Source organism: Ictidomys tridecemlineatus, chromosome 5 (assembly GCF_052094955.1).
Source record: "Ictidomys tridecemlineatus isolate mIctTri1 chromosome 5, mIctTri1.hap1, whole genome shotgun sequence".
NCBI classification, from domain to species: Eukaryota; Metazoa; Chordata; class Mammalia; order Rodentia; family Sciuridae; genus Ictidomys; species Ictidomys tridecemlineatus.
The window spans coordinates 185,709,074-185,721,333 of NC_135481.1; the positions used below are offsets into that span (position 1 = coordinate 185,709,074).

The 12,260-nt window shown below is 44.2% G+C and overlaps 1 protein-coding gene across 3 annotated transcripts in view; it reads left to right on the top strand.

The window, feature by feature from the left end:
• The first annotated feature begins 4,593 nt into the window (after positions 1-4,593).
• Mybl2 (MYB proto-oncogene like 2) overlaps positions 4,594-12,260 on the top strand; it is a 34,913-nt gene continuing 27,246 nt past the window's right edge. The window contains exons 1-2 of one of the 3 annotated variants that reach the window (XM_005327126.5): positions 4,594-4,953; positions 8,815-8,908. In XM_005327126.5, coding sequence (XP_005327183.2) covers positions 4,934-4,953; positions 8,815-8,908 — 114 coding nt within the window. In that variant the 5' untranslated portion in view covers positions 4,594-4,933. The other 2 variants (XM_078051822.1, XM_078051821.1) reach the window with 2 other exon arrangements.

The window sequence follows — 12,260 nt, forward strand, 5'->3', positions numbered from 1 at the left end:
TCTAAGGATGTTAGTATCGAGCTCCTTTTCATGTGCACTGGATATATTTGGAGTTTGAGGGTAGAGTGAATAAGATTTATGGATAGATCAGATAGGTTATGTGAAAGGAGTCTAGAATGACTGAACTCTTGTCAATCACTGAAAATTTTCTAATCTTCCTCCTCCCTGTCATACATTCCGTGTTCCTTGAGCCATCCTTTCTATTTTTTTCCCCCTCAGGTACCAGGGATTGAACTCAGTTGTGCTTAGCCACTGAGCCATATCCCCAACCCATTTTATTATTTTATTTTGAGACAGGGTTTGCTAAGTTTCTTAGGGCCTCACTCAATTGTGGAGGCTGGCTTTGAACTTGTGATCCTCCTGCCTGGACCTCCTGAGCCTCTGGGATTATAGGTGTGTGCCACTGTGCCTGGCTTCTTTGTATTGTTTTCTACATTGTTCACCTTATAGATTCCTAAATCACCCAGCTCTGAAGAGCCTTCAGTGACCCACTTAAGTGTGAGTGTGGGCACTCAAACCCTTGCAATTTATCTTTATCTCACAGAGCTCTTTTTCTGCTTATTCATTGTCTCCACTACCAATTGGTGAGTTTGGGAAGCAAATGGATGTTTGGATTGACTCCTGACTAGCCTTCGGCTTTCATTCTCAGTCTTTTTAGCATTTTTTCTCGGAATACACCAAATTTACTTTTCAGATTGTTATTTTCAAATTATGATTGCTTTGCTTCCGACTACCAGCCCATTAGTTGTGTGATCAGGGTAATTTACTCCATAACTTTTGTGTCTTATTAGTTTTCTTATCTTTAAAATTTGGCTGCCTCTGGGTGCCATGACATACACCTGTAATTCCAGCGGTTCAGGAGGCTGAGACAGGAGCATCATGAGTTCAAAGCGAGCCTTAGCAACATGGAGGCGCTAAACAACTCAGTGAGACACTGTCTCTAAATAAAATACAAAATACGGCTGGTGATGTGGCTCAGTGGTTGAGTACTCCTGAGTTCAATCCCTGGTATCCAAAAAAAAAAAAAAAAAAGACTGCCATTTTAGCTTAGTGGTAGAGAGCTAGCCTGGCTTCTAGGAGAGCCAGGGTTTAATCTTCACAATTGCAAAGAAAAAAAACGTAATTCAGTGAAGAGAGAAAACTCCAGGCAGAAGATCAGGTGATCCTACTTATCATTTACCAGTCAGTGTTTGTCTCTCCCGCCACCCCCCCTTCTCTCTCTCTCTCTCTCTCTCTCTAGCCTGTGCAGGGACAGGCTCTGAGTCTGGAGCCTGGAGTGGGGCAGATTATGGAATGAGTATGTAGGTGGAGTGTCCCTGTCTAAGGAGGGTTCCTGTAGGAAATGTTTCCTGGCTGAGTTCAGAATGTATGTTATCTCTCCTGAGTCTAGGGACCACTCCCAGGTGTGGCTGCACCAAGGATGCTGGAGTATTCCTAGGGTGTGTCTGTAGGCAAGATGATAACTGGAGAGGACAAACTTGTGGAGGTCACCAGATTTCATCTGGTATACCTGCCTGATTTAAGGCACTGATTCCCAGATTGCCCTGGCTCTAGTGTATAGGCCCCAGTTTCGGATTCCAGATGGACTTCTGCATCTGCTCCCTCCCTACCTCTGTCTTGTGCAAATATCTTCCCCAAACTGCCAGGTCCTGCCTTTTCTGAAATGGGATTAATAATATATGAGAGTGTGTACTGCATGCAAAGTGCATCCTGGACCTCAAAAAGACAAAATGTGAGGGCAGCTGAAGTCAGAATAATAATGCCTAACAACAAAAACTGGGTTAGTTCAGAGATAGTGCATGTGCTTAGCATGCAGGAGGCCCTGGACTCAATCCTAGCACTCCCCCCGAAAAAAAGCTGATAGTAATAATAGTACTTAAGTGCCAGACTGTTCCCTCTGCTTTATACATATTTATTTATTTATTTAGAATTTTTTTTTTTTTTTTTTTTTAGTTATCGGCGGGCACATCTTTGATTGTATGTGGTGCTGAGAATCGAACCCAGGCCGCACGCATGCCAGGCGAGCGCGCTACCTCTTGAGCCACATCCCCAGACCCATATTTATTTTATTTGATAAGAACCCTACAAAGTATATACCAGTGTAAATATTAACAGCATGATGTTGGGATTCAGGACACACAACCCTTAAACATGACTGTAAGAGACCAGAATGTGTCACCCCGAAAGATATACTGCTTGGGCATATTTTGAACTGGTTATTTTCATAGACTGTAGACACCGGGAATAGCTCTGGAAAAACTATCCTTTTGAAAAAGAAATTTACATCTATAAAGAAAGCCTACAGTAGTAAAGTTTCTGTATTAGGAAGAGGGTTGCTCCTGATAAATTTTACTATCTGAGATTTTTATCTGCATCACAAGAAAATCTTTGTTCACTATATAATTCCTTTCCTCACCCTTCAGTGACTGTCTCACTGCCCACCCCTCTTTATAGCTTTGGAAGCTTCAATTATGTAACACTTCTTCATATGATTCCTCCATTATTTATTGTGACTTCTGTGCATATGTAAGTAATTAAATGTTTTTTCTCCTGTTAATCTGTTTTATATAAATTTAATTTGTAGCCCAGGCAAAGAAGGCAGAGAGGCTGAGAATGGTGGAGCAGTCCTATAATCTAGTGATTTGGAAGGCTGAGGCAGGAGGATTACAAATTAAAGATCAGCCTCAACTATTTAGCAAGGGTCTAAGCATCTTAGTGAGACCCTGTCTCAGAAAATTTTTAAAAAGGGTTGGGGATGTGGCTCAGTGGTTAAGCACCTCTGGGTTCAATTCCCAGTACAAAAAAAAAAAAAAAAGAGAGAGAGAGAGCCAGAAGGGCAGCAGAGGAAGGCTATTTTTCCCTACAATAGACTCTAGAACTAGACAGCCCAGGTTTGGGGAATCTGCCTCAGTTTCCTCTGCCAAAGAGGAAAATACTAGGGTTGTTATGAGGATTAAATTAATTAAAATTTATACACAAAACAGTGACTAGTACAGAGTAAAATAAATAAAAGATTTTGATAAAACCCGTTTTCACAGATGAGGAACCCAAGGCACAGGGGATTTAGGTAATTTGCTTTAGATAACAACTCATTGCCTGGTATAGTGGTGCATGCAAATACTTGTAATCCCTGCCACAATGGGGGCTGAGGCAGGAGGACCCCAAGTTCCAAGCCAGCAGTTTAAGCAAAGCCCTAAGTAAATAATTTTGAGACCCTATCTCAAAAAATTAAAAAAAAAAAAAGGGACTGGGGTTGTATCTTGGTAGAGCACTTGCCTAGCATGTGTGAAGCACTGGGTTCTATACTCAGCACCACTTACAAATAAAGGTCCACTGACAACTAAAAAATATTTCAAATAAATAAAAAAGGGCTGGGGATGGAGCTCAGTGGTAAAGCAGCCCTGAATTCAATCTCTAGTACCAAACAAAACCACAAAAAATCCAACCTAATAACAATGAGTGGTGGGCTGGGACTTAAACCCCAGCAAGTCTGGCTGCTGAACTTAACAGGGGGATGTCCATTTGCATTACTTCTTGAGGCTCCAGAGTGGGTGGAAGAAGTCAGGAATTAAATGACATGGAAACTTCTAGCTCTTAAGTCTTCCATCTCCTGTGGTAAATGAAGTTTGCAGAGGCTAGCTGAACCGTACCCACGTGGCCAGCAGTTTCTGGAAGACTCTGAGGCCTAAGCCCCACTAAAAGGCTCAAGTTTGCCACATTTGCCCCAGACTCCTTTCTCATAGTTCATTTCCAGTTCCCTCCCACTCCTCCCAGGGTGACACTTACATATTTGGTTAGTGACAACCTAAAATGAAAAATTATTGCTGAACCTCTAGAAATTTGTTAAGTGCAAGATAAACTGAATTTAAAAGTAAAAAAAAAACTTTAAGCAGTACAGGGGTGGGGTGATGGGGGGCTTCCTGTATCTGGCTTCTGGGATGAATTGAGAGGCTGTTTGAAACTCCTTTCCCTATGATCCTAGCTTGAAGGGGGAAATGCATAAGTCAACAAACAGATGGTGGGCAGAGGACCCCCTGGGATAAGTAGGAAATGGTCTGATGGGAGGGGAAGGGAGTTCCAATTCAAATAATGGCCCAGGCAAATGCAGAGGCCAGGCCAGTTCCCTTGGCCAGGTCCTGTGTGGTCATCTGGTGGAACCCTATAAGCCTTGGTACTGAGTAAGGAATTTACCCTAAGGTGACACAGGGAGAGAAGAGAAATCTAAGGTCTGGAGACATTTCGTTTGCATTTTAGGAGGGAGGCTCTGAGTCTGAACAATAAGCAGGTCTGAGGATCCAGTCGGTTTAGGTAGGTAAAGCACCAGTTAAGGTGGGGTGAGAGCTGTAGAGACAGAGGAGTGGCTTAGCCTAGTGATTTTGCCCAGGTGGTTTTTCCAGCCTGACTCTCCCATCCTCATGCCTCATTGCCTTCCCTCAGTTTTTGCTACGTGGGCTGTTCCTTTGCCGCCCAGGATCCGCACGTAGCCTGAATCTGGTCTAAGTCACGTGGCACCCTGTAAGGACGCACGTCTCCCAAGGCGATGCCTCCGGCGCTCACCGCTTGGGGCTTGGGCAGCCTTGGCCGGGTCCTGCCCCGCCCTTCCCTAAGGTCTGGCCCGCCCCTCCCTAAGGTCCGGCTCGCAAGCTCCTCCCTCCTGGAGACCCCACCCCTGCTTTAGGCCCCGCCCCTGCGCTCGCGCGCCAGGCCCGGGCGGCGCCGAAGCGCTTGGCGGGAGATAGGAAAGTGCTTCTGTGCGCGCCGGTGGCGGCCACAGTTCCTGCGAGCGGTCGGCGGGACCTGCGGGTACTCTGACACCTCGGAGCACGGCCCAGGGCCCGGAGCGGCCGGAGCAGTTCGTGACCTGACCCCGGCCCGGCTCCCGCTCCGGGCTCAGCCGCGGGCGGGCGAGCGCGGCGCGGCCCGGGCCGGGGGGATGTCTCGGCGGACTCGCGGGTGAGCGGAGCCGGGTGGGCTGGGGTCCTCCTCTTCCCTCGCTGCCTCGCCGAGGCCGGTACGACCGCGACTACATGGTGGTGGAGGGATTCTGGCGGAAAATGCTGCGTCCCCGTCCAGTCGACACTGGGTCGCGCGCAAAGCCAAGGGGCTCTTGAGACCCCTACCTCGGTCTTGGGCCTTCTGGGCCTGGGAGCTGGAACAGGCGGGTCTCCAGAGACCAGGACCAAGTCCTGTATGATGTCATTTTGTCTCCCGCCTAATTTCGGTGTGGGGGTGGGACGCTCAGTGTCGGCTGGAAAGTCCTTTATTGGGAAGGGAGGCCACCCATGGGGAGGGAGAGTGATTAGCCAAGTCACAGCGAATGGGAGGCCAAATACTGGGGTACACTTGTCGTTCAAGCCCAGTTGTGGTTCACATTTGCTTATAGGTATTACTTCTCACATTGCGGGAAGCACAGAGCCCCCGAGCCCTCTTCCCCAACTGAGGAGTGTGCCAAGTGGGGGTTCCATTGTCTCTCCCACTTGGGTCACGCGTCTGGCTCGGTTTAGTTTCAGAGACCTCTCTTCCGGTTCCACACGAGTTTTGGGCAGCTGGGGTTGAAGGTACAGAAACTGATGAGTATCTGGACCGCTCTGCCAGCAGCCCCTGGGGCAGTGGGAGGAATTGCGGCTCCATTTTGCTTATTCTCCAGAGAATAAGCAATAAGCAGAGTTGACCTGGACCTGAGTTCTGGTCTTTTCAGCCTGTCTGGGAGAGGGGTCAGTGGGATCCAGCCATGTTCCCTCCCTGGGTCTGTGCAACCCAATAACTTTAGCTTGGTCTTCAGATGGATGATGCTGGCCTTCACAGGCTGAGGTTACATATCTGAGAAGCCCTTTTTGCTGACTTTCCCCAGAGTTCCTCCCCACTGGGAAGCATATGGTTCTTGGGCAATGGTCAGGATATCTGGCACAGGGACTGTCTTCCTCGGGCTCCAGTTTGCCAGGGCAGCTCCAATGACCAGGAAGAGTTTTTCAGGAAGTGTTAACTCCAGGAATCACTTCCCTAGACCATCTCCAGGTCCTCTGTAACTTCTCTCCTGGTACCCCCTTCCATGTGAGGGATGGCTGCTGCACCCAGGCACTCTACAAGCCTCAGCTCTTCGTCATGCTGGCTGTGACTGTCCTGTGCCCCAGTGCCCCATTTCTCACTCAACCTTCTCATTGGCCCTGGAGCAGAGCCCAGTACATCCAAGGGCAAGAGAAAGGTTATATTGCACCAAAATTTTTGTGGTTGTCACCACAAACAAGCTTTTACTTTTAAAGTGGAGATTTTAAGATGAGTACTTTGCAGTTAAGGAAGTTCAGACCCTGGCTGTGGATTTGGCAAATGGCATAACTCCTATGAACCTGAATTTCCATATCTGTTACTTGGGTACAGTGAGAATGGCCAGCACCTGTGGGTGACAGAAGTATATTATCTCACAAACTTCTCCTAATTCTGAGATGCTGTCCTCATTACACCAAATTAGAGCACTAGAATGTCCACACACTGGATAGGACATTGGACAGGACATTGGCTGAGCTGGGCCTTGTGCTGGTTACTGGCGAAGCAAAGATTATTTCTGTCAGCAAGGAGTTTTTGTGGGCAGTTGATTTTAAAGCCAATTTCATTCTGTTATTAGAATCTTATAGATTTTGTCTATACTACCAGTGGTGGTAGACTTGTGAATTGGGTCAGGAACAATAGAGCAAAACTCAATTCCAGATCCTTCTGTGACCAGTATATTATGAGACTTAAAGACACTTTTCTCTACCAACTGAGCTATATCCCCAGCCCCAAATTAGCCATTCTTAATGACCAGTAGGCAGCAGCTTTACACATTTATTTATTCATTTCTGTATCCAGTCATGCCCTAGGCAAACATGTCTTCAAGGTTTTTTAGTGACAAATTCCAGGATAGGTGGAGCTGACCTTTGTGGTTGGTATAAACACAGGCAGTTGCAACTAAGAGTCTGAGGGTTTCTTTATTCTGTGGGACTGTGAGAGTGGCTAGGTAGTAATGCTGTGTTCTGGGGAAGAAGGGGAAGAAATAGAGAGATTAAAGAAAGCCTTTTAGGGAACAAGAGCTGTTTTGCTTTGTTTGTTTGGAAATCTGTAGGCTTTTCTCAGTTTACAAATGCCTGATCTAGGAATGTACCTGTTAAAGGTAATTTAAGGCAGGTTCTGCTATGTAGAGCTAGGAGAGGTCACCAGCCTTCTGTGAACACCTGACATAACTTGGAGGTATGCATCATCTCCAATTTTGTAGCCATTAAACTAGATAAATACGACTTTTTGGATCAGGAAAACTGCCTGTTAGGAGTAAAATCCCTAGAATGCAGATGCTTATACAGATTTTTCTCTCTGTTAACTGTGTAAGTGTGTAGGCCAGGATTAAAAAGGGATGTACAAAAATGGATTTAATTACTGAGAATATGTTTAAAATGTTTTTCCCAAGTAATTAATAAAATTAATAGTCTCTTCTTTTTTTGGTACTGAGGATTGAACCCAGTGGTGCTTAACCACTGAGCCACATTCCCAGCCCTTTTTACTTTTTTTTTTTTTTTTTGTAGTTGTAGATGGACACATGCCTTCATTTTTTTTTTTTTTTTAATGTGGTGCCAAGGATCAAACCCAATGCCTCACACATGCTAAGCAAGTGCTCTTCCACTGAGCTACAGCCCCAGCCCTACTTTTAATTTTGATAGGGTCTTGCTAAATTGCTTAGGGCTTCCCTAGTTACTGGAGGCTGATCTTGAACTTGGAATTCTCCTGCCTTAGCCTTCTGAGTTGGTGGGATTATAGGTATACACCACCACACCCAGCTTCCAAGTAACTAATATTAAAATTCTGGTGCTTGATGATTGCATACATTATCTATATCTATCTATATCTTTATTTATTTTTTTAAAGTTTTTTTTTTTTAGAAAGAGAGGGAGAGAGAGAGAGAATTTTAATACTTTTATTTTTTAGTTATTGGCAGACACAACATCTTTGTTTGTATGTGGTGCTGAGGATCGAACCCGGGCCGCACGCATGCCAGGTGAGCATGCTACCGCTTGAGCCACATCCCCAGCCCTCTATATATATCTTTAATTAATTAATTTATTTTTATGTGGTGCTGAGGATGGAACCTGGGGCCTCGCCCATGTTAGGGGAGCGCTCTACAGCTGAGCCACAATCCCAGCCCCTGCATACATTATCTTTAAAATATCCATTGCAAATGTAAATTCATTGAAAAGAAAATATTGACTGGAAATCATGTTTTTGTGTTACTGGAAATTGAACCAAGGGTGTTCTGTTGCTGAGCCACATATCCCCAGCCCTTTTTATTTTTTATTTCTAGATAGGGTCTTCCTAAATTGCTCAGGCTGCTCTGGAACTTGTGATCCTCCTGCTTCAGTGCCCTGAGTCAATAGGATTATAGGTACGCAACCCCATGTTCAGCTAGGAATCTGGTTTTGAATATCATGAAGTTCTTTTATTTTTTGGTGGTGCTGGAAGTCAAACCCAGCCTTCACACATGCTTGGCAAACACTCTACCAATAAACTTCATCTCCAGCCCTTAATTATTTTCTTGTAGCTTTTGAAATCATTAGAGTGTTCCTGAAAATAAAGAATAAGGCAGAAAATAAAGCAAACCACAACCTTATTTCATTAAAAAAATTTTTAAAGAGAGGAAGGTAAAAGTGTACCTACTTTTTAAAAAGCAGAGTAAGTAAAAGGCTGCCTCCCCAAACCTTTCTTTAGAGTTGTCTGGCTGCTGGCCACACAGTCCATTCATGATGTAAAAGCATGTGGACACTGTCCTTGACCTTTAGCTCACTCTTTCTGCAGTGAGGAGCTTGAGGAGCTGCACTACCAGGACATTGACTCAGACGTTCTGGAGCAGAAAGACAGCAAGTGCAAGGTTAAATGGACCCATGAAGAGGTGAGTGACATAGCAACTCCTTAGAACTGGGAAGAAGAGAGTTGATGGCAGCTGGGTGCCTAGCCAGACAGCTGAGCCTGGGTTTTCTACCTGATGTCCCCACTGATGGGATGAAGAGGAAGAGCCAGTGGAAGAAATGGGTGGGTCCTCTGCTTCTCCCCTTTACCTCTTCTCAGAGCATTCTTGGGCAGTCTTTATGAGGATGGGGTGGGTGGGGTATGTGTTTCAGACCTCAGGGCCAATAGTTCCTTTTGTGTTGCCTGAAAGTGTGGTGTATCCTGCATCATGTGTATTATGGATATTGATTGTGCTTATTATCCTTCCCCCCCACCCACTTGGGATTGAACCCAGGAATGCTTTACCACTGAGCATCTTTTTTTTTTTTGTAATAAGGATTTGTTGACCTCACCATTCTAGAAGCTTGGAGATTGAGGATGATTGGTTGTAGCTGGTGAAGGCTTCTTGCTGATGGGGACTTTGCTTGCCCTGAGGTAGTGTAGGGCATTCACATGGCAAGAGAAGGGCCTCATACAAGAGACAGTTAGGCAAGACTGGCAGTGCACACCTGTAATCCCATTGACTCAGGAGGCTGAGATAGAAGGATTGCAAGTTCAAGGCCAGTCTAGGCAACTTATTGAGATGCTGTCTCAAAATAGAAAAAGAAAAAAAGGACAGGGGTGGTACCACCTCGGATTCAATCCCCAGTGCTAAAAAAAGAAAAATATTTTTTTTTGACAGAGCTACTATCAAGATGTTAGCCCATTGATTCATTTATCCATGAATGAATTAATTAATCCACTTATTAGGACAGAGACATGACCTAATCACCTCTTCATACCTCACAAATATAAATTTTCTCATATGAGGTTTGGTAGGAACATCTGACACAGCACCTTTGGAATGCAGGAGCACCTGCCAAATCTACCACCCCCTCTTTATTTTTTAAATTAATCATATTGAATCTTATAACATGAAGCTCTGAATTGATTTTCTACTAGATATATTTTTTATTTAAAAGAAGCATTGAAAGTATAATTTATTATTTGTGTTAATGAAGTATAATTTGTATATAATCAAATGAAGAGTCTTGCATAAGGTTTTTTTTGGAGGGATGTGTTTTTATTCTGCTTAGATTCATAGATAATTTTCATTGGGTGGGTGAAGGTTTGATTTTTATAGAAATGTCAGGCCTTTTCTTTTTATTTCTTTGTGGGTTTTTTTGGTATTGACGGTTGAAACTAGGGCCTATGTACACTAAGCACATTGTATATAATTGAATTATTGTTGTTGTCTTTTTTTTGGGGTGGGGTCAGCATGGAACCAGGGCCTCCTGTGTGCTAAGCAAGTGTTCTACCACTGAGATACACCACTCCCACTCCAGGTGCACCTTTTAAATTAAACAATTTGACTGGTATTGGCAAGTACATACTCACATGAACACCACCCTTATTATCCCAAAAGTTATCTTGTGTCATTTTGTGATCAGGCAATTACTGATCTAATATCTGAGTTTGTACCTATGCTTGAATATCCTATAAATGGAATCATACAGTTGTATTCTTTTGTATCTGACTTTTTCTCCCCTAGTAGTCAGTATTGAACCCAGGGGTGCTTTATCACTGAGTTACACCCACAGCCCTTTTTATTTTTAGACAGGATCTCACCAAGTTACCAAGGCTGGGCTCAAACATGTTACAGTTTCTTTCTCTTTTTTTTTTTTTTTTGTACCAGGGATTGTACCCCAGGGCTCTTTAGCAACTGAACCATGTAGCCAGTCCTTTTTATATTTTATTTGAGATGGGATCTCAGGATCTTGCTAAGTTGCTTAGGACCTTGCTAAATTGCTAAGGCTGGCCTTGAATTTACAATCTTTTCTCCTCAGCCTCCTGAGTAGCTGGGATTACAGGTGTACACCACTGTGCCTGGCTTATATCTAGCTTATTTTGCTCAGCACAATGTTGCATGATTGAGTAGTTGATCCATTTTTATTACTGGGTAACTTCCATTATTTGTGTGTACTTTTTTTTTTTTTTTTTTTTTTTTAATTACCAGGAACTGATCTCTTTTCACTCAGGGGCTCAGGAGTACTCGATCACTGAGCCACAACCCCAGCCCTGTTTTGTATGTTATTTAGAGACAGGGTCTCAGTGAATTGCTTGGTGCCTCCCTTTTGCTAAGGCTGCTTAGAAGTTGTGATCCTCCTGCCTTAGCCTCCAGAGCCGCTGGGATTATGGGAGTGTGCCACTTCGCCCAATTTGCATGTACATTTTACCTGTTTGTGGATGTTTGGACTTTTGCAGTTTTTGCTAATTGTGGATAGTGCTTATATGAAGATTCTTGCATAAGTTTTGTTTGTTTTGTTTTTTGCTTGTGAATGTATGTTTTGATTCCTCTTGGAAGATTAATAAATAGTGTTCATATGTTGGGTATTGGTTTAATTTTATAGAAACTACTATACCTTTTCTTTTAACTTTCCTTTTTTTGGGGGGGGGGGTATTGGGAGTTGAAACCAGGGGCACACTAAGCACATACCCTATCACTGAGCAGTACGATGCAGCAGACCTTTTCCTTAATTGGTTGTTCCATTTTAGACTCCTGTTCTTGTCTTTTTATTCCACTTCTGTTTTCCTTGATGTGTTTAGTTGTAGGCCTGTTTGTTAGTTTAAAATTTGCTTTATAAGGCTGGCATGGTGTCCCAGGCCTGTAATCCCTGTTACTCTTAAGGCTGGGGGATCACTTGAGATCAGGAGTCTGAGGCCAGACCGGGCAACATAGTTGTTTCTCTTAGACAAACCAAACAGCCAACAAAAATCTTTTTTCTGTATGAGCTATAAATCCCTTTTCAATCCTCCAAGATGTTTCTTCAAATACTAAACATGCCTTTCTTTCCTGCCTCAAGGCAGCACTACCCCTGGGCTGGAGAGGAGACTGTGGTCATCTCTGTGGGCAGGGCCAGTGTTCAGCTGCTGCCCACCACGGAGTTTCCCCCCCTGTCTCACACTGAGGCTCCTAGCACTTGGAGGCACTTGCTTATTGTTGGATGAGGGGATGTTGTACCTTTCAAAGGAGAAGTTACAGCTGCCTGAGAGGTTAGGGAGTGCTTGAAAGTGACCTTTGACCTTTGAGCTCAGGGTGAGGATTTGGAAATTCATCTGTGAGGGAAGACAAACTGGAAAAAACTGGGTAAGTCAGAGTAGGAAATGGTTGTGGATAAAGAAAAGTGAGTTCAGGAGTCCAATTCTGCTGGAGTGACAGGCTTTTGAAGGGGAAGTGTTGAGTGAGGTAAGTGAAAAGAGATCAGTTCCTAGAGGGCCTTGAATTTGGGGCTCAGAAACTCTAGGAGTTTGCAGTT